Source organism: Eulemur rufifrons, chromosome 29, assembly GCF_041146395.1.
Source record: "Eulemur rufifrons isolate Redbay chromosome 29, OSU_ERuf_1, whole genome shotgun sequence".
NCBI lineage: Eukaryota > Metazoa > Chordata > Mammalia > Primates > Lemuridae > Eulemur > Eulemur rufifrons.
The window spans coordinates 42,103,505-42,127,034 of record NC_091011.1 but is presented as its reverse complement, the minus strand read 5'-3'; the positions used below and the strand labels follow the sequence as shown (position 1 = coordinate 42,127,034).

Here is a 23,530-nt window from a genome sequence, read left to right as displayed (position 1 = left end):
TTTTTCTTACAACCTCTTGTGCTCTGAAGTTGGAATCTCCTTCTCAGTTATACAAGTCACATATGGGTGACCATTTCTATCACTCAGCAATGACACTAAGTATTTGCTCTGTGGAGGGCCATGAAGTAAACAGGAGGAAGTTTAAGATATAGCCCTAAACTTAAAGGACTAGTGTAAGAGATAAAAGAGATAACACCATTAGAAAATATAATAATAATAAGGCCTCAAGTTCACTTATTCTATTCATTTTCTGTCCCTTTTTTATGTAGCTTTGGTTCTGTAATGTATCAGAAGACATTTAAATTATACATTTGGTAGAGAATTTGAGGGTTGGTTTGTTTTTTGAGTAGTGAAAGCTCTACCCTATGTAGTAGTTGTTTGATATTTGATCAGAAACAAACCAAGGCCAGTCATAGAGGTTCATGCCTGTAATCCCAGATCTTTGGAAGGCTGAGCCAGGAGGATCCCTTGAGCCTAGGAGTTTGAGGTTGCAGTGAGCTATGATCATGATCGTGTCACTGCACTCCAGCCTGGGTGACAGAGCAAGACCCTGTCTTGAAGGAAAGGAAGAAAAGGAGGGAGGGAGGGAGATGGGGAGAGAGGGAGGAGAAAATAAAAGAAAGAAAGAAAAGAAAAAAAGAAAGAAGAAACAAACCAAGAGCACAGGTTGGTAACAAAGAATTGGTTTGGATGTTACCTTGAAATATGTGAACCAGGAGAATCAAGAGGAGCAGCAACTATCTCACCCTTGGGCCCAAAAGCCCTCTTTAGCCTTGGCCAAGTACCAATAGCAATTGAGAAATTTCTTAATATTTCTTTTTCAAGGGAATTACAGGAATCTGAAGATTGCGAGCAGATTGCTTTTCTTTACCTGAACATAGCCCTTTGTTATATATGTTCATATTCCCCTTGTTTAAGTTTATTTCTCAGGAGCCTGGCATCTCAACATAGGGTCCACAGACCAGTGTTGACCTACAGCTACTGGTTATCCTCTGTGTATTTCCCCTTTCCCTTTCCTACAAAGATTCCTGAGGTGTAAAGAAAGTGGTAGTGATTCTGACTGTAAAATAGAATGTGTGGGTAAGACAGAACAGGGAGAGAAGAGTCAATGCTCTAATCAGAATGATTTTCTGGGAATTTGGCAAGACAATATAGTTCTGGTAAGACTCCAGGCTTGATTCCTTGCCTATTACTATTCCTGCCCCAACCCTCACCAACACACACACGCACACACACACACACACACACACAGATTGCATGCCCTCAGTACTACTAATTATTTCTCTACTTTACTTTTGTTAGCCATCAGAGCCATTTACCAACAAGTGAATAAAACAAAGAGGACTGGGTTAAAATGGATAGCGCAGAAGACATCTGTTTCTCATGTCCTCCATGTGAGTGTCAGCATATGTGGGGATAGTGAGGACTGCCTTGGGTCTTCCTCAGAAATCAAGAACACCCATGCTATGGGCCTCAAGAGCAAAGCAAGCTAATGTTTAATAAAACCTATAGTTTATAAGCACTGCCCTAGCACTTTATATATATTATCTCATTTAATCTAACAATTCTAGGAAATAGGTTTTTTTTTTTCCATTTTATGCTGTGGGAACATAATATCCATTTTTAATCTACTTTTCAGCATGCATGGAATCACAAGGGAAAAATCATGGCTTTGGAGTCATTCGGTGTAGTGGAATCCTGGCTCTATTGTTTACTAACAACTTGAGCTTTTGCAAGATCCCCATATGCAAAATGAGGATAATTATATCTGCCCTGTAGCGCTGTTGAGAGGATTCAAGATACTGTCTGTAAAACATCGAGAAGTCATAACCAATCACGCAGTAGCTGTTTAATATGTATAGATTCAATTGTTATTCACCAGACCTTGATTGAGCACCAACTAGATGATACTAGGTGAATAACAATTTATGCTCTAATTGAGTACCAGGTTACATAATTAGACAAATAAATCAGATTGCACCTGCACTTTGCAGAAGTTTACAATCTGGCTAGAGAGACAAATGACTATGAAACAAAATGCAAGCAAGTGAATTAGCTATAATAAAGATATTAACAGAGTACGTAAGACTCTGAGGCAGAAATGTTTAATTCTGCCTTAAGGAATTGGGAAAGTTTCATATAGCAGAGAAGATAGTTAATCTGAACAAAGAAAGAGAAGCCATAGCTAATCTTATGGGAAAGAAAGAGGACAAAAGTTCAGGAAGAGGAAAGAGTATGAGGCATAAAATGATAGGAAATGTCCTAGAGAGAGTGAGCAGCCCCGTGGGCCCAAGGGGCCAGAAATGAGGTGACAACAGGGTCACTGTCTGGGGCAGTACTGTCCAATAGAAATATACAGACAGCCACATATGCAGTTTAAATTTTCTAGTTGCCATATTAAGAAGTAAAAACAAACAGCTAAATTATAATAAATAATGCATTTTATTTATGATGTATCCAAAATATTGTCATTTCACATGTAATCAATATTTTTAAAGTATTAATGATTATATTTCTTACTACTTTTTAATACTAAGTCTTTGCAATCTGATGTGTACCTTACACTTACAGCACATCTCGATCTGGACTAGCCACAGTTCAAGTGCTCAGTAGCCACATGCAGCTGCTGCACCGGACAGCACAGGTTTAGAGTGGCAGCTCAGGTCAGAACCATGAACAGTACCAAGATTTAAGTGGGGTGGGAGTGGAAGAATATGACGATGTCTTGTGTGGAGTTGGAGAAAAAGAGAATTTCAAAAAGGACTCATCATTTCCAAAGACAAATTCATAATCTTTCAGTCTTAGACCTAGTTATCTTCCAGTATTCTCTATCTCAGGGAAGAGCACCAAAATCCCTCCTGTACCACACCAGCACCTAGGGGTCATTCTTGACACTGCTGACTCCCTCTTCCACCATATGCAATCCATCCCCAAACCCGTAAATATGCCTCCTAAATCTCTCTCAAATCCATCCACCTCTGCCACCCTCTACCATGCCTCCAGAGTCTACACCAAATTAATATTACCTCTTGTTCAGACTGCAACCAAGTCCTTAGTATTCTACCTGCATCCCCTCCAGCATGTTTCAATTTATTCCCTCTATTGCTGCTGGAGCAATCTTTTAATTTTAATTTTAATCAAGTAAAACATTCCAAGGACTTTCCGTTTGCTCATCGCTTCAGACAGAGCTCCTTGCAAGGCCCTACATGTTTGACCGTGTTTTACAAAATGGCAATTCAAATGGTTCAACTAATAGGAAAGTCATGCTTTGTCACATATAACAAAATCTAGGGAATTGTGTGTCATTTTCCCTAAAAGCAAGGCCCAGTCAGCAGCTTCTGGGAGAGCTTTTGAGAATCGTAGCTCTGGTAAACACTATTTAGGCTTCTACAGCACAAAATGAGTGGCTAGAAAATATTCAGGGCAATCACTCTCCATTAATCTCAGAACAAGAACCTTGATTTATGAAAGGAGATAGATACATTATAAATACATACGACAGTGTGGTATGTTTCTTAAAAACTTACTCTTGGAGTGTAGGAGGAGGGGAAAATGAGTTATTGTTTAATAGGTACAGAGTTTATGCTGGGATGATGAAAAAGTTTTGGGCATGGATAGTGATAATGGGTACACAACATTCTGAATATATTTAATACCACTAAGTTGTACACTTACAAATGGTTCAAATAACAAATATTACATTATATATATTTTTCCACAGTAAAAAAAATCTTTATGATTGGAATAAAACTAATTTCCCTGTTGCAAAACTGCTATTGCAACTTACTTGGAATAATATAGGACATTGATGTAATTGCCAAAAAAAAAAAAGAATTCTGACATCCCTCTGAAGACATTGCAGTGGCTGATTCTGTTCCACATTGGTGCCCAGTTTGACTAGGCATGAAGGTTAGACTCAGCAACTTTGTGGGAAATGTTGGCAGCATTTTAGGTTCCTACATGCTTTCACTTTGTCCATGAGAGCTTTACTTTGACAGTACACACACACACACACACACACACACAGATTATATACCTCATCTGCCGAGAACCACATGCATCAGCAATTTGGGAATGGAAATCATCTACCTTGAAGCCATTGGCTGACATCCCACATGTTCTGGCAGCCACTTCAAGTTGTCACTATCAGTTGTCTCATGTCAAATGAGTTAATAAGCTCATTTAGAGTCTTGGTGGGCAGATGTGCATGTAGGTCAAAGCCCTTTCTACAAGAATTGCTAGATTACTAATGATTCTTTCCCTTTAATTAAGCCCAGAACAGAAATAGCATTTAGACTTTGACATCTCTGAAGGAAACACATTCACATAGTTTGGCAGCTTGGCTATGATTCTTCATTTAACAGATATTTGTAATTAAAATTGTAAAGGGATTCTTCCTATGCACTGAGCAGCCACAATCTCATTCAAAGTTGTGAGCCTGCCAGAAGATCCAGAAAGCACATTATCATTTTTGGACAACTAGAAAAGCTAACATGTTTAAGTCCCTATACTTATAATGCTTTACATGAAGCCAAAAAATATAGTCATTCTGTTAAGAAAGTTGTGAACTTAAAAAAGTTCTTTTGTTTGATTAATTATTCTTTACTAGGAATTTCAGATGTCTATATATGTTTTACTTGATTTACTTCACATCAACTGATACGGGGTTATACATCCTGTTACAAAACATGATTGTTTATGTGGTGGAAAGAACATCATGATGCTATGAGAGTGTTAGGTGTTTCAGTTGTCTGAGAGCTGAAATATATCTATACAAGATGCTTGCTTGTGGAGAAAGTTTAAAATTTTTTATTATTATTCATATTTGTGGTGTTGAACATGTCCAAACCACAATTGGAAATATTAGTTTTGTTTAGTAGATTGACCTACTAAAGCTACTAAGCTAACACTGAGCCAAACCAAGTATTTAAATAACGACCAAAACTTTTAAAACTACTAAATTTTCATTAGTGAGTTTTCTATTCTAGTGAAAATATTGACATTATAGAAAACATGGCCCTAAGCTGTATTTTTGAAACTGTAAAAAAATTTCAGTCCAAAGTCTTCATGCCACTTTTAAAAGAAAGAAGTATAAATAACAGAGATTATTTAAAACACAAGATTTTGATGGATTATGTCAACACTATCTTGTTTCTCTTTACTACTCAAATATGTTTGAAGACTAGTCAAGATTCCTGACTGCTACATCCTCCTCTCTGATTCCTTCCACAACCCATTGCCATCTCCCCAACCTTTCTATTGAAGCTGCTCTGTCAAAGGTTTCCAATGACCTCAATATTGCCAATTAAATTACCACTTAACCAATGGCCTATGTGACCTGCCTACTGTTGACCACTCACTCCATTTAAAAATGAGTATTCACTCATTCAAGAAATACTTGTTGCTTAACTTGAATGTGTGTGAATGAGTGTGTGTGGCATAATGTTTAGTCTCTCAGAGAGCAGTGGTCCTGATCCATTGCCACTAGAGCTTTTGCTTTAGACTTTTTAAACACAGTGATGGACCTGCATATATCTGTTCAACTTTTCTGTGAGTGGTTCCTGTCTGAAAATGGCTAGGTATGTTTGAGGTATAACACATGGAAGCTAGAAGGATGGAAACTTGATTAGCACAGCTCCAGCTATCAGAAGGCTCTGCATGTGCATTCCTAGCACCATATCTGAAAGATGAGGAGCCTTCTTGCTAAAACTGATCTCTTTTCATAGAGCATTTTCAAGAAAACAGGATCTTGCTTAGGGATGTCTACCAAATTTAAAGTTTTAATTTCAATGCCTGTACATTTAGCTATTGTTTATTAAATCTCTTCACTAGTATATCATCTACTTGAAAAATATCTCCTGTGCTTGGGAACCTCAAAAACTGGCACAGAAGCAGAGTAGGATTAGGAAGAGTAGGGTGCCCAAAATTGTGGTGTGGTGTGGACTTTGGAATGAGCTGAATATTTCATTTATCCCCATATACTCCTCTTGAAACATAGTTTCAGTTTATTCATTAATACTAGGTCTTTCACAGATTTTGGATAGATGTTTGACTCCCTGGAGATTATTTACCCTAATCATATCCGTTTGTTAAACTGGACTAGTCTGCTGCTATTTCTTTATGGGTTTCATAACATTTTAGAAACTAAACAGAACATAAAGGAAGACCAATCTCATATGTAAAAGGAAGGATATTGAGTTTCTTGCACTTGAATGTACAGCAAGAAGAAAACACTCAGGATGAAAACCCTGCGGGAAATATTATGAATTTCCTTGAGCAGCACAATGAAAGGTGTTAGAAGAAAAGAGGTGATTCTTCTATTAAGACAAATTAATATATAATGTAATATCACAGCATTTTTTTAATTGTTTGAGGATTAGCATATGGTACTTTCCCTTGAGAAGAGACATCAGGGATATCTCTTCACTCCCTTTCAGCCTTAGCACTGGAGCTCTAATGTTAGGATGCTTCAAAGTAGCACAAGCAGCTTCTTGCACATGCCACAGAGCAGTCTCCCCTCCCAGGGGGCACAAAGATGGTTTCAGAAACAGCAGATTTATATAAGATTTGAGAAGGAACTATCCATCAGAAATAACCTCAGAAAGGTATCAAGAAAATGGCAAAAAATTACCTAATATAGGCTGGGCACACCCAGTGTTCCATTGTGTTTCTTTGTTCAAAATTAATTTAGTGTTTTATTAAAATTAATGTGATTTGAAAGGCCTACCCATCTTGAGCCATTCTTTCTAGTTATTAGAGGACTCCTTTGATGGTCAAATGTGATTGCAACCTGAGCCACCACAACAGCCCCATGGAAATCAGCACATTGTGTTTTTAGGGGTTCAGTCTTCCCTCAGAGCACAGTACTCTCTCCTGAGTTACGTTTCAGTTTGGTCCTAGGGGTAAGGATTCTCAGGCACTTGTGTGGTTACAATTCTAATTGACTTCAGAGACTGCTGAGATGTTCTTCTTATGAATGCCACTACATGGCCCTCATGTGTGGGAGATGGTGAGGTGGCCTCCCAGCCAGGGCTTTATTCTGAGAAACATCTATGTTTTGTTGCTAAGGCAACAAGGGCATTCAGGGCAGAATAGCAGCTACTTTCCATGTGGAAAGTATTAATGACAGAAATGATTTGTGAAACTGGGCCAGAAGGACATTTTCCCTTAACTTATCATATACTATTTTTTTCCTTTTATTCTCTGGCCACCTTTTCTGAAAACCTCTTTCATGGAAAAAAATCCAACCCCTGAAGCAACAGAAAGTGACTGTAGTTCATGAGAAAGACCATTCATAAATTCATAGACATGGGCAGGCCCCACCTAGAAACTCATGAAATCTTTGAAAATGTTACAAGTCTGAAGGTTTCTATTTTAAGGTCTTGTAAGAGATATAACATTTGAAAATGCACAGTTAGTGTTATTGTTTTCTTTTTCCCAAGTGATTCTATTCCTTCTTTTCCTGTACTTTCAGATGAACATTATAACCAAGTAGAAATGCACCTTTCAATAGACTGTTGTTCCCAGCCAGAGTCCACTATAAGGGAAGACAGATGGAACTTCCACACTATCCAAAAGAAATGCATTTATCTCTGGCCAAATATTCAGGAAATTTGACACTTCTCCCTAAGGGGATAAATATGATATGGTGGTTACGATCAGACTTCTGGGCTTGAATCCTGACTCCGCCCCTTACTAGCTCTGTATACTTGGGCCCATAGCTTAAACTCTTTGTGCCTTAGTAGGCTAATCTGAACAGTGGGGATAAGAACAGATCATGCTTCAAAAGGTGGTATTTGTGTTAAATGAATATTTAAAACTGTACCTGTACATAGTAAATATGCAACAAATAAATGTTAGCTGTTGTTATAGAAGTTTCAAAATAAATAATCTTCCTGTGCCCATTAGAGAATATAGAATTACTGAATTTTAGAGATCTTTTTTTTTTTTGCACAAATTACAATAGCAGTTTCTTTAAAACATTTTGTAATAAAATGGTAATGGATGAAAAGAAATAAGTCACTATAAAATATATCATTATTTCCAGATTGAGGAACAAAATAGTTTATTATATCTTCAAAATTTAGAAGTACAGTACATTCCGGGAGGCAAAATCATTCCCTGAAACCTGACTTTTAAGATAATACACTAATAAATATATAAAATCAAAAAAAATAGCTAATGATCAATGTGACATGGATCTCTAATGGATCCAAAGAGTAATAGAAATTACACAGAAGTTAGTAATAGTCTCAAAATAAAAGTCAAGAAACTACTAAATTTGTAACCTTAAACCAGAAATATAGAAGGAGAAAGGGAAGCTCACTTCTACTGTGTAGACTCCCAACAATTCCCAGCATTCTCTAGAAATTGACATATTTTCAATTGGCAATGAACTTTGTATGTTCACTTGGCAGTGAACTTTGTGATTGAAACTTAAGTGGTAATTTTATGTCGTATATATTTTATAATTTTGTAAAACTGTCTTTAAAAAATTTTTAAAGAGAGGTCCTTGAGAAATTGATGAAGTTCTCAAATACTTTTGGGGAAATGGCTCCTTTTACAATTATGTTGTGAAAGTCAATCACAAAGTGCTATTAGGTCAGAAAAATTATAACCACCCCCTCAAAAAACACTTGACTCATTCATTTATTAAAAATTAATGTATTTGGGGGATTAAAAGCTAAATTTTGTTGAAATAAATTTGTTTTTAAAAAAACAAAGTGGTAAATCTATTAGACATAAAGAATGACGGCACCTTTTATGGACCTGCCCTCCACCATCAAACTCCAGCTCTGATGTTTGATCCTAACTCTCTTTTTCACAAACATGTAAAAATACCATCATAGGTAACCAAAGAATTCTAGAAATATTGTGTGGACTATCAAAATATATTATTTTTCTTGCTGCAGAATTTTACCCATAGCCAACACAATTTTATGAAAACTTCTACTCAGTATTCAACAAGGCCATTTCTTTACCCCAGAGAGAATTAATCACAGGAAAAGACTGAAAAAGACAGTTGCCTCAGATGAAGCTTAAGCACACTGCCGCTGAGAAGCCCATTCTATTTAAATTTGCTGAGTAAAAGTGGCCTAATAACTCACACTGCTGTCATTATCTCATTAAAAATACTATACTTGTCACTTCCTTACCTCTTTCTTAAGTGCTCCCTACAACTCAAATTTAACATCACCCTTAAAAGACTTGACTTTAGCCAGGGTCAGTTGGGGACAGCATCTTCTGCTGTTATTACTGCCACAAATTCCATACAACTCCAGTCACTAAGTCAACACCATTTGCTGGATATTTACTATAGCCATGAAATTTACTAAGCATTGAGAAGAGTTAAAAGGAACTATTAATAAAAAGCTTGTTTTTAGCAAACTAACGGCCACCCTCATGGGAAAAGGGAGCCTTATAAGCAGATCTTTCAAAGGTCCCTTTTATCAGCACTTTTGCTTCTACTATTTAGCTCTTAATCAACCCCCACCTATCTTGGCTGGTTGTCTGCAAGCGTGGTGGTACTGATAGTTGAGATTTCCCTATAATAAAAAAAAAAAAGCTTGATTTCTGTTGGTATAACAGTTGTAAATTCCCTTCTCTTAAAAACTGTATATCGAATTGACATTACATGTGGGAAACAGAGTGGTTTGAATTGTGTTACTTGTCACCGCTTTCAGTTTCTAGTGAGCCATAAAATGACTAACCATCAGGAGTAAGAAGAAAACAGCAAAGATTCCAGATAATGGCTTATATTTAATAATGCCCCCTTTGAATAATATAATAATAAATGATAAATGCCACTGACTTCCTGCATGTACTTGATTCTGTGTATACATCTGCAGGCTATCATGCATTTCCAAAGGTACTTTCTGAAAGAGTCCCTTGAATTCTACCTAATAAAATATGCATTACATAGAGCACTAGAGAAAGACACTTTGCCTGTCTTAACCAAAGGGTAAGATTACCTTATTGCCTTGAAATCCCTTAGGGCCTGGGTCCCCTGGAGGTCCACTAATGCCCTGCTCCAAGATGAAAAACCAAGAATTAGTTCTGTATACAAAAGGTCAACCAGGAATGAATCGTTTTTTAGGGCCCCTAGAGATCCTAGAGTTAGAAGTCATACTATATAACTCAGAGCTAAATTGAGATTACTTTCAATTGGGAAATGATATAAGGTAAAATTTGAGTCAAATAAATAGCTTTTAAAATAGCACTTTATTAATGAGATGTTTGTTTTCTGAACCTATATTTCCAATCTAATTTCTATGCTGGACTCCCTTTTTTGAAGGATTTTGCCTATTAAACATTTTTTTAATATCTAAGGCATATATAACTGAAAGTCAGAGCTTCCAATGACTCTGTGATAACCAGAGTTACAGCTTTGCTCCGACAATTCCAGATGTAGGCAAAGAAGTAGATGATTAACTAGATGTCATCTAAGAAATCCTGGGTAAAAGTATAATTTTCAATAGACTTTTTGAAATATTGAAATTAACTGTTTACATACACCCCCAATAAAACTTCAGAAGAGACAAGTCCCTAGACTGAAAAAAATGATCCAAATTATTTTCTGAAATCCACAGAATGTCTAACTTAAATAAATGCCTTAGAAATCAGTCCATATTATAGAGCATTAACTACCTGTAATGACGGAACAATACAAATACTGTAATTTAGATAAAATGCATAGTTTTCTCAACTATATTATAGTAGCAATGCAAAAATAATTACCTCTTACTTTTAACTACTTTGACTTTCTTCACCTTCCAACACTCTAGTTTTTTAACTTCATCCCCTTAGCTACTCACTAAGAAGACTTGCCTATTGGTTCCTATCTTTAGGGAGCCTGAGTTAGTTAATCAAAACATTAGGGAAGTGGTTTCCAAAGTTTGTTGTATATTAGTATCATCTGGGGATCTTTAAAAACATCAATGCCTGGCTCCAATCCCCAGACATTCTGATTTAACTGGTAGAGGGTGCAAGTGGGCAAAGGGGTTTTTAAAAGTTCCCTGGGTAATTCTAATCCAGACTTAGATTTGGTTTTAGCCTCCTTACCTGAAGTCCTCTGGGTCCCTTTGGTCCATACAGCCCTGGGGATCCCTGTGGAATAAAATCGATAAGTCTCCCTAAATAGCTGTCTTCACAGTAAAGTGATTTCAGGTGGGAGAGAAGGGACTGTGTTCTGGGCAATGACTAATCTTCCCTGGTTATCTAAACATCAAAGATAACAAATTGAAATTATTTTAATTAACAAGCCAACTGGGGAGTCAAACTTTCCTTTAGTAAACAAATCTCATGAAAATACAATTTTAGATGGAAGTCTCTGGCCTACATATTGACATTTTGGTTATAGTAAAGTTCTTCAGAAGATTCCCTAAAAGGCAGTAAACTTGGTGGAATATGTTTCATCCAAGAGGGCAACGTCCATTAAATTAACAATTTAGTGCATTTCCACAATACCTAGATCACTTTTTTGCCCATCTTCAAGACATGTAATTTGTCAAAATACTGTTTATTCTCAACACTCTTCTAATAGAAAATATTTCAATATGTTCTGCAAGTAGGAAACCCTTCAAAATTTATTTTTTCTGAGAATATAACATAGCCTAATTTCTCGTTCCCCAAATTTCCACATTTTTTGCTTATCAAAATAGTACCTGTTAATGATAATGATTATACAAAAATGTAAAAAAAAACAATTAAAAAAAATCACACAGAGGCAAATGCTGTTAACATTTTAGGTGTATTTTCATTCAATTTTATTCCCAATAGATTTTTCTTCAAATAATTTTATCAGAGTGTATATCCAATTTTATGTTCTACCTATTTGGCCTCACATTGTATAAAAAATATTTTGCCATGTCATTAAAAACTCATGTAAACAGAGTAATATTTGAAAATAGGGACCTATCATAATTTATTTACTCATTTCCCTAGTTTTGACCTTTAAGTATTTTTGATGATTGCTATTTTAAGCGATGTTATAATGAACACCTTTGTGTATAAATCTTTGTCCAACTTCTGATTCATTCCTAAAGATAGCTTCCTAGAAGACGCTAGCTGAGGCAGGGACTGTGAGCCCATTCAAGGCTCTCTCTGGCTCTCCCTTTTCTCTCATGTCGTGCATGGAAATAAAGAGAGAGAAACTTCCTCCATAAAGTTAGTTGTCCATTGGCACCACCTGAGTATGGGTGAGTGTATCTTCATCTTATGGAATCCCCATCAATAGTGGCTATTATATGTTACTTCACTGTTTGTTTGCTAATTTGATATGTGAAATAATATCTTAATGTCTTCATTTCAATTATCTGAGTGCTAGTGTGTTTGGATATTTGTCTCCTTCTATTAATATACTTCCTCTTTTGTGTCTCCTCACGTTGTTCAGATGGCTTTGTTATAAACCTGTGTGAACTCTTTGTGTCAAGAACACTGTATCTCATTGACTATAAGACACATTTTTTTCACATTTTTACATCTCTGACATTGGGGTATGTCTTACAATCAATTGCATCTTGTATTTATAATTAGCAGTGTGTTTTTCTTTCTTCCTTTTGGGCACAGAAAATAATGGCACATTTAACAACCCTGGCATCTTAGTCAATGAAATATGATACTAAATTCTCAACCATTTTTATTTCATATAGTTTTCCCAGGTATTGTTTGATTTTCATTTCTGTTCTACTCTATATGTGCCCTTTCTTCTATATTTCCAAGTACCCATGTCTATCTTGTATTTCAGTTATCCTCCAGGAAGAACCTATTCATTATCACTCTTTTGGTTTTGCCCAGATATAATTACAGAGCCTACATATTGCAAAATGCCTGACCTTTAACTCTATAGTCAAAAGCTTTCAGAAAAATCTCATGCTATTTAAAATGTTTAGTTCCATGGGCCAGTGTTATCATTTTACCCTCTTCTTTAAACCTTCTGCCTCATTTTCTCTTCTTGACCCCCTCCCGTAATTGTAACATACCCATTGAAAGAGTTTATAGTACCTTGACTTAACTATAAGGAAAACTATTTTTACTCTGTACATTTTTGGGCACTTTAACATAAAATGTTTCAAATGTACTTTCTATATATTTTTGTTCTATTAAGGCTGTGTTCCCCAACCCCCACACCATGGTCCAGGTACTGGTCTGTGGCTTGTTAGGAACCAGGACACACAGCAGGAGGTGAGTGGCAGGCAAGCAAGTGAAGGTTCATCTGTATTTACAGCTGCTCCCCATCGCTCACATCACCGCATAAGCTCCACCTCCTGTCAGATCAGCGGCTGCATTAGATCCTCATAGGAGTGCAAACCCTACTGTAAAATGCATACACGCGGTACCTAGGTTGCTCGCTCCTTATGAGAATCTAATGCCTGATGATTTGAGGCAGAGCTGAGGTGGTGATGCCAGCGCTGGGGAACAGCTGCAAATACAAATCATCATTAGCAGAGAGGTCTGACTGCACAAAAAATGTAATGTGATTGAATCATCCTGAAACCATCCTCCCTCCCCCAGGGTCCATGGAAAAGTTGTCTTCCATGAAACCGGTCCCTGGTGCCAAATAGCTTGGAGTCCACTGTAAGGAACTCTTTAACGTACTTAATATTGTTTCTAGTTTAATTACTTTTTCCATGTTTATTTTTTAACTAAAAATACATACCTATCCAATTGTCTGTGTCTTGCTGCATTTTCAAAATTCCAAACCCCTATCTATTAATATATCTAGTTGTTCTACATTGTTTATAACTAGTTCACTAACTTATTTCATGAAGTTTCTCACTCTGTTTTGGAAAGTGCCTGTTCTCAGTGTTTACATCTGGAAAGCAATTCTACTCTGAGCCAACTGGAGCTTGAAGTGACTTTGCTGGTTAAATTACTCTTTTCACCACCACATTCAGTAGGCATGGCCCCAGAGGTTAGGGTGTCACAAGACAGTCTTAATGGTCCATAAGAAAGACATTTGGAAGCTCCTTTAACTAAATTAGGTATCACTTTGTTTCACGTTTTACAGATGTGAAAATTGAGTCATTGACTTCAACTCTAATAGTGAGATCAACATAATTCAGCCCAGGAATTTTTCCTTAAGGAAACGTAGCCCCAAAGGGATCACAGCTGTTAGCATTTTAAAAACACGTTTCTTACTTTGTCACCTTTTGTTCCTGGTTTACCACATTCCCCACGTTCACCCTGAAAAATAAACGAAATAAATAAGAGAACATTTGCAATCATTCAATGTTAGGATTTTGAGGGTTTTTTTTTTAAGCTTCACAGCAGAATCACTCTGGTTTTACACAATTTTATCCTCAATACTGTGGGTTACATGGGGTATTGAAAATTCATATCCATGAGTCATCCTTAACTTGACAGAGTCAAATCAGTGATACCACTTAATGAGGTTTGACATTTTTGAGAAACGGATAAAATTAGAAGGAAAGGAACCTACTACCATCTACCACATACTAGATGCCCTTTGAATACATGATTTAGTTGAATCCACGTTATGGCCCAATGACATCAGTTTTACCATTCTTATTTTATGGTTGAGAAAGTTTAAACCTTACAAGATAGCTTCCCTTGACCATATAGCTAGTTAAATAGAAGAATTGATCTGAATCCAGGTCAACTCTAACTCAGAGTCCCTGTTTTTTCAACAACATCATGCTCCAGCCTGAGTGCCAACCTTGACCAGCTAGCAGGGTTTGCCTGGGGAGCTATGAGAGAAAAGTTCTGAGACAAGACTGTGCCATGAGTTGATGGGGAAGGTGCCATGAGGAGTTAGCAAGGTCTGCTGTGAGAGAGAGAGCAGGGCTTGGTGGCAAGCAAGCTACGTATTTTCCATTATCACACTGTCCTGTCCTGTCTTTCCTAGAACATTACTGAAAAAAACTAACATTTGAATTATGCTTTAGAATGCATTCATGATATTTTATAGACATTATATCAGTTAATCTGACATTAACTGAGGCATGGACCCAATTTTACAGACTGAAAATCTGTGATTCCAAAAGGTTAAGTAGAGGAAATGTGGTGTATGTATACACAGTGTAATAGTATTCAGGCTTTAAGAAGGAAATCCTTTCATTTGTGACAGTATGGATGAACCTGGAGGACATATGTGAAGTGAAATAAGCAAGTCACAGAGAGACAAATACTGCATGATCTTACTTGAAGGTGAAATCTAAAAATGTTGAATTCATAGAATAAGAGAATAGAATGGTGATTACCAGGGGTACGTGGCAGATGGGCATGTGGGGGAGATGTTTTTCAATGAATATAAATTTCAGTTAGATAGGAGCAATAAGTACAAGAAATCTATTGTACAATGTGATAAATACAGTTAATAACAATGTCTTGTATTCTTGAAAATCACTGAGAGAAAATTTTGTGTCCTCACCACAAAAAATGATGTGTGCGAGGTAATGCATATGTTAATTAGCTCAAGTTAGCCATTTCACAATGTATACATATATCAAAACATCATGTGTTATATGACAAATATGTACATTTATTTGCCAATTAATTTTTTTAAATAAAAATAAGCATTTTTTAAAAGGGTAATTAGGTTGCTCAAGTAGAATGAGAATTGGGACCTCTGAATATTAATCCATTATATCAGACTTTTAAGACTTCTAATAATTAGAACTAAAGAGTAACAGCCAATTAGAAAAAAATGCCTAAAGTTTCTTAATCATAACAATATCATCTCTTGTTTATAAAGCATTTTAGAATTTTCAAAATGCTTATATGTATATATATATATATATATATTTATCGTAAGCTTCAAATCTTGTTTTCAAGATAAGGAAGCACAATTGGAGAGGTTAAATGATCTGCTGAAATGTCCCCGCCAGCCAGTGACTGTCAGTCCAGGCCCTCCCCACGCACTTCACTTTGCTGCTTCGGCTGCTGCTTGATTACCTGTGTGCTGCTCTAGGACATGCTGCTCCGAGTGCCACTACCCGATGACAGAAGGAAATTGCACTAGAATGTAAATCAACACATTGCTTCCTTCGTCAAGGAAATCTTGCCATGAAAAATAAATATCAGCTGAACTTAACAGTGTATATAGTAATATGGTGGATTGTATGCTGGTGCAAGCTTCATGTTGCAGAATACCAACAAACAGTTCCTAGACTGCCAGCCAGCTTGCAGACCATACTTTGAATAGCACTTCTCTGAGGGGAATCATCATTCTGACCACCAATTATGTATGCAAAGTGTGTGCCAGACCCTTTCCATTATTGCTAATCCCTTTGAGCTAATAACAGCCTTGTAAAGTGCATGTGTGTGTACAATATATATATGTATATGTGTGTGTATATATATATATCTCCACCTATACATAAGCAAAATGAGGCTCAGAGAAATTACATAGCTTGTCCATGACCACAAGCTTGAGTCAGTTAGGCTCCAAGTCCATATTCTTATCAGTCACCCATAGCTGAACAAGGCACACTGTCATGGGCTGCAAGTTACTTTCTATTAACCTGGCACTTCTCTCCAGGGTACTGCCTGGGCTCTAGCTGGATCCAGAGCAGGAAAGAGGGAGATGCAATTCTTAGAGCCAGCTATGCTTCTGTTCAAAAGCAATTTGTTCTCTCTCCACATCTCTTTGTGAGTCAAACTGACCCAGGAAAAACTGAGCTGTCACTTAGAACAAGTTGACATTTATTTCTGAATGCATTGGAAAATCACTCTTGAAGAATCAATTAGAAAGCAATTATTTAATAATGTCATATGGGAATAAAATGAGTCAAGCACCAAAATATAAAACAGAAAAGTGCCATAAATACACTCAAAATTCTTTTGGCCAGAAATTACATTCCATTTGTCCAGACGGATTTGTTAGCTATAGGGTCCTGAGGAACAGCATTTGTTTTGAGAGCAGATTTCCATCAATGAAAATATTGTACTCTTGTTATTTGCCTCTGCAAAGACACTTTCCTTTTTGGGGGCTCATTAATCCCTGTGGAATGGCCACAATTACATAGCTGCAGAGAGCAAGTGCATCAGAAAGCTATGAACAGATTAGCTCTGTTCCTAGCCTCTGATTTCTGATGCTGCTGCTCCTGGTGAAATTCTGATTTGAATGTCAATGGTTCAGGATCATTCTGCTCTGACAGCTTGTATTTTCCAAGTGAGAACTCCCACAGTGAATCTATAATTCTCCAGAAGTTTAAATGAATCTTTTAAAAAAAAAATGTATATATAAAACTTCCTGGTGTTGATAGCTGGCCCATCGTATAAATCAAGATGGGGCAAGAGAGCAACCCATAATTTTCCTCAACTATAACACAGGATAATTTTATAATCATGAAAATTGTTTAGCTCTCCCAGATTAATATTTGTCCCTTGCCTCTTCATAATAGTGCCTTACATTCATAGCAGGCAAACGTTTTAGACTACATTATCACACCCATTATTCCATTTCATTCTCCAACTGTCCTGTAAGTTAGACAGGCCTATACTAATCTAGTTCTATCCAGAGGAAAAACCAGTCATTCCAAGACATTGAGCTGCCCAAATTCTGAAGGCTGCTAAGAGCAGAATCATGAGATTTCTTACACTCTTCCCCTTTTAGGTCTAACATTTTCAGTGATTGGGATATATTTATTGGCGTGTATATGTTCACCCCTAATATTTTCAAGGCCCAGGGCAAAAGTGCAAGCAGAAGCTCACATACAATGTATGTAAATAGTCAAAAGTTATAAATTAAACCAATAATGTTCTACCTTCCTTTCTTGACAACTATATCTTCAAAAGGAATAAAGAATTAAAGGATTTTGCAATTCCTCAGCAGTCCACGCTGGATGCAGCCCCATGCCCACAGCCAACAGCCTGCAGCCTGGCACCCACTTTACTTGCCGCCTCCAGCTCCCTCCACAGCAAGAGGTGCCCACACATGAAGATACTCAGGCAGCACAAGAACCCCCCCCCCCAATGACCTCTCCTTCCTCCACAAACAGCTACCATTTGGTTCCCCCTCAGGCCTGGGGAAAAGATGGATATGGGGAGGAATTTGTGTATGCCCTCCAAGCTGTCTTGGGCCATCGTGCAGGGCCTTCCCGGGTCTTGGTCACCCAGCCCATGACCTAGAAGGGAGCACAGACCTCCTGCAGACTCTGGCTCCATGGGAAGTGGGGAAGCCAGGGGAGACCCAAAGCAGGACCCTCTAAAGTTCAGGCCTGTTGTGCAGGCCTGAGGGTCGTAGCCCCTGTATGCATGATAGGCGCATGTTCTGATTTCAGATCGAAAATCTAATACTAGAGAGAACTGTGGGACAGACCTATCAATGAACCATTGCACACTTTCAGAGGTTCGTAAGCCCCAGTCCAACTTGTCAATTTCTTCTGAAGCAGTTTGATTTCCTAACTTATAATTTGCATATACACATAAAATCATCTACCAACCCGTACCATTTGTTTGCTTGTTTGCCAAATTTACACCCCCTGCAAGATGTACCCAGATGCCTGACTCAATGAAGTCAGTGGTTCTTTACTGCTTACCCAGGACATAATAAATCCTCTCTTCCTCCTGGCAGAGGGTTTGCTATGTAGGTTTTCACAGGAAGTTAAGCACCTGCTTACAGTATTGCTGCATCTCTATGTTTGTACAGGGAAACTTTTAATACCTGTGCTGCTTGGCTGTTAAATTGGGGTTCTCTATGAAGAGAATTCATGTTTGCAGAGCTGAGGGAGGCTGGCTTCTAATCTCATGAATCTTAGGATGCTGTCCACCCCTAACAACACAAACCCATATCTTAAGTTCTACTATTGTTTTTTGTTAACAGAGTCAAGAGTATGCATAAGAATGAGGGAATCCAGACTTATAAGAGCAAAGGAAAATAACTTTTATTAAATATATAAGTACGCTTATTTTTCTGTTTTTCTTTCTGAAATTCTGGTCTATCTATTTGTTGTTTCCAACTTACCTTGTCACCCTTATACCCAGGAATGCCCTAGTCAAAAAAAGAAAAGAAAAGGTAAAATATGATATTATAAGGCAGAATTAGAGTAAGTTTTACATGTTTTTCACTTACAAGGTCTAACAAAAACACATCTGTACAGTCTTGGAAAATAAGACCATATAAATGTAAGCTATTTCACTTCTCTTTGCACTTGGGGAACGTACATTTACTAAGGAGAAAAAAAGAACCTATTTTTCCCTATATTACATTCTATTCTCAGTTCCAGGTATTTTTTCAAATCCAGTTTCTTACCCTTTGGCCCAAAGCTGACGGAGGTAGTGTGCACTGAAAGTCATTGTTCAAGTGATGACCTATAATGGTCCTTTCAAAATTGTCATATTGACTTTTAAACTATGAACTGTTACAGCCGAGAATGTTTCACAGAGACTCTTAGAGAAATTGGCTTTGAAAATGAGTTGAGATAATGGCCTTTAAAATGTGTGTAAATATTTGTATCCTTTCAAATTCAGTCTAGAATATATAACATCAAGGAAATGAATGGTTCCTTTATCAACCCTAATAAAAAAGTGACCTTTAAGTGACTGTCTTTTATCTCATGCTAAATAAGGGGCCAGCGCTTCCGCTGTCTTCCGTGTGGCTCTTGGGAATCTTGCACCATTTTCCCCACTGTTACTGCCCATAAGCCCTTTAAGTACCACAATAAAATACTAAATGGACTGGGAAATGACCAGCCCTAAACAGCAAGTCTTTTTCAAATGGGATTTCTTGTCTTTTTCATACAACTGTATTTTTCAAGCATGGAAGTAGAATTGTGAGGCATATTTAAAGAGTGCTTGAGAAACCTGTGGAATAATCAAGTTTTTATTGCAGTTACGTGTGAGTCAGGCTACAAAATTTTGTTCTGCATGACCTTTTCACAAAAGGAAACTTCATGAAGAAAATAACACTTCTCTCCAAATGAGTGGTCACCGAGGAATAGAAGATAAAGGTACAATTATTCAAAAATATTGTTACACTTCAATTTCACCCAATTGAGAAATATTTATTCACATAAATGGTCTAATTTTAAGAATTATGCTTAAAATTAAAGACCATATTATAGACAGTTAAATTAGGATTCTCTAGTAAAACAATTCATATTTGTAGTGCTAAAAAAAAAAGCCTGAATCTCTAATCTCAGAAATCTTGGGATACCCTTAACTCTTTATAACACACAACCCTATTTAAAATTCTGTCATTACTTTATAGTAAAAGATTTAAGATTGTATTTTGGAAGCAGCCAATTTGGCTTTAGAAAAACAAAGGAATATTACTTTTAAGAGCATATTCTTTTTTCTTGGTTTTCTTTCTGAAATCCCTGGTCAATTTATTGTTTGGTTGTTATATCGGCTCATTTTCTTCATCTTTCTTCCTTTAAGAGCATCTTAATTATCAGTTTTAAAATATTCAAATTTAAAATATCCAAAGTTGCACTCATCAGTCTCTGCCAAATTTGTTTTTGACTTTTCTATTTCCAGTAATGTTACACTTCAAATCACATAGAATCAAAATTTTATAATCGTCTTAGTTTTCTCTCTCCTCATACCCATTACATCCCTTTCATCCAACCTGTTTAACATTCTGCAACAGCTTCCCACTGTACTCAGGGTGAATTCCACTCCGCTGGCCTACAGGACCCTGAGTGGCCCAGCCCCTGCCAGCCTCGATGGCCTGGCCTCCTGTCACTCTTCATTAACAGGTTCTTTCTTTTCATTTCTTGAGCCTGCCAACCTTGTTCCCACCTCAGGCCTTTGTATTATATTTGCTGCTTCTTCTGCCTAGAACACCCTCATTCCTCTGTTTTATATTTTCATAACCCTTCTCACTAACAGATATCTTTTTATCTGTTTGCCTATTTATTCCCCACTCCCCCACCCCAGAACACTTCATGAGACGGGGACTTTCTGTCTTGCTCACTCCTGTATCTCCAGCTAAAAGAGTTCCCAGTGCATAGCAAGTGTTCAATAAGTATTTATTGACTACATGAATTAGAATTAGTCACCACACACTATCATTTCCACACATTCTCACAATGTTCTCCTCCTTTCTATTTTGTTACCACTGTAGCCCAATGCTGCCCAATATAGTGTGAGCCACAGAGGTGAGCCACACATGTGATTTTAAATATTCTAGCAGCCACATTTTAAAAAACAAAAATTAACATGCAAAATTAATTTTAATAATATATTTTATTTATCCTAATAGGTTCAAAATATTATCATTTCAATATTTAATCAATATAAAAAATTATCAGTGAGATATACATCCTTTGCTTATACTACATCTTCAAAATTCATTGTGTATCTAACTCCTACAGCACGCCTCACTTTGGTCTAGCCGTGTTTCAAGTGGCTCAGGAGCCATATATAACTAGTGGCTACCATATTGGCCAGAGCAGATCTAGCCAATGTCCCTGCTACCTCTCATACCAGCTATAGCAACAAACCTTCTTCTAAGTGCTCCTTCCTTTTCCTTGTTCTTACTTCAAATTTGTTTTTAGACCCTTGCCAGACTAATCTTCCCAAAACACAGCTCTTGGGTCATAAATCTCATCTAAAATTTGAGGGGCTTCCCATCACCTAGCAAAACCCAGACTTTGCAGCCAGCACTGAGCATCCACCCTGACTCCAACCCTCCCTTCAAGCTGTGTCTGTGCCCTTCAGGCACCCCATCTCACCATTCCCCACCCCACTGCCTTCTCTCGGGTTGCTGCTCATGGCATTCTCTCCGCCTGGAATGCTTGTCCCTTTCCACCTTCCTGCTCCATCCTTGCCTGTCACAATCCTCTATCTTCTTCAGGATTCATCCCATAAAACCTACCCCAATGGTTCCAATCTTTTTCTAATGCCTACAATACCTTTTTCATGCCATTTTTATAATATTTTGACATTCTGCTTTATATTACAGCTATTTTGAATATCTTTCCTTTCCTATAAGATAACAAACTTTTAAAAAATATAAGTGCTTTGTCTTAGTTTTATTTTCACATACTAGTCTACTTTATATGTGAAAGATATCTAAGAAATGTTTCCTAAATGAGTAACACAAATTTCTGAATGAATTTCTATTGACATCATCAATTTTTCTATCATATTTTTTCATAAAGTGGATTAAAAACACCAAGAGAACAGTTTTTATGAGACTGAGGCGCTGCCCACTGCACCAAGAGGGCCCATAGGAGAACAGTTTTTAAAATCTCTGGGTCTGAGTGCAGGGCTTGCATCCAAGGGGACAAGCGGAGTGGGACAACACTAACACAACCTCCTTTTTATTCACTATAAATGTCTCTGCTATTTGCTACACTTACTGCGATGCCCAGAAAAATGCAAAAAAAAAAAAAAAAAGATATGTACTGTAATTATTCTCAGGCAACATCTGGTATCTCCCAATTAGGGGGATAAGAAATCAGCTAGAATGATAACTTTTATTTTGTCTACACAATTGTATTGACAAAAGCATAGTTTAGACTATATAATTCTTACGCTCCTGAAATTCTTATTCTTTAATATGAAAAGACATATGAAATAAAGCAAAACACTTTTCTCATTTGAGCCTTTCACAAATGTCAAATTAAGCACTAGGGAATGTCATATGGTTGAACACTTCAGGTCTCATTTTCACTCCTGTTGAATAAAGCATTTTCTCCCCACATTTCCACTTCTAAGATCATATCTGTCTGATTGCCTGCCTGAGCCATCAAGAGCACAGGTAGACAGAAATCACTTTTGCACGTGCACTCACTATAGGGGTCAAAACGGTCAATCACAGAATTATAGCATCCTGGGATCACTTTCTCAGGAAGGCATTCCAGTTGTGTACATACCCCTGGACCTCTTTCTCCAGTTTCTCCTTTTTGAGCATCACCCTGTGACAAACAAAAAACTCAGTCAAAATTCCACAGCCCTGCAGAGTGACTGATAGCTCAATAAAATGTATTATTCAGAAGTCCTATATTAATAGGTTAACTCAATTAGGAAAAATCTTTAGTCTTTCCCATCGACATTTTCACCATGCAATCTAGGAAAGAAAATAGCTCAGATAAACTTTGCCCTTTGGAGTGAAGCCAGATGTGTCGGATGCAGAATCCAGGTACACTCTCACAGCTTACGCCACACCCCAGTTCAACAACACTGCCGTTATTCTCAAACAGGGCATTGTTCTCACTGGGAGCTGGCCACTCTGGCTTCTCTCCATGGGGCTTTGGAATGTTTCCCAAAATGTCCTCAAGACTGATTGCTTGCTTTTAGTCAGACTTAGGAGAATATATTATGTAGCACAAAATCAGAAACCAAATAGATGAAACGTGAACATACATTTAGGTATTTAACTCAACAAAAAATAAGACACGATAGCATCAGTTTGGACTCATATAAGATGAGTGAGTGTAGGGTGTTGTGTGTGTGTGTGTGTGTGTGTGTGTGTTGTAAAGCTAGCCAAGGATGCCATACCTTCTTCCTTTTCCTTGACAAGCAGGCAATTGCCAAAATACTTTTATGTATATAACTTATTATATTTTTCATTACCTCTCAAAAAAATATTCTCAGGAATAGAGTTATTGAGTTAAAT

At 37.2% G+C, this 23,530-nt stretch overlaps 1 protein-coding gene across 1 annotated transcript in view; it reads right to left on the bottom strand.

Moving 5' to 3' along the window:
- Window positions 1-23,530, bottom strand: part of COL28A1 (collagen type XXVIII alpha 1 chain) — a 158,693-nt gene that overhangs the window by 114,702 nt on the left and 20,461 nt on the right. The window contains exons 7-11 of the mRNA XM_069462091.1: window positions 22,788-22,829; window positions 18,929-18,955; window positions 14,140-14,184; window positions 11,062-11,106; window positions 9,972-10,025 (exon numbers count right to left, since the gene is read on the bottom strand). Coding sequence (XP_069318192.1) covers window positions 9,972-10,025; window positions 11,062-11,106; window positions 14,140-14,184; window positions 18,929-18,955; window positions 22,788-22,829 — 213 coding nt within the window. The remainder of the gene's footprint in view (window positions 1-9,971; window positions 10,026-11,061; window positions 11,107-14,139; window positions 14,185-18,928; window positions 18,956-22,787; window positions 22,830-23,530) is intronic.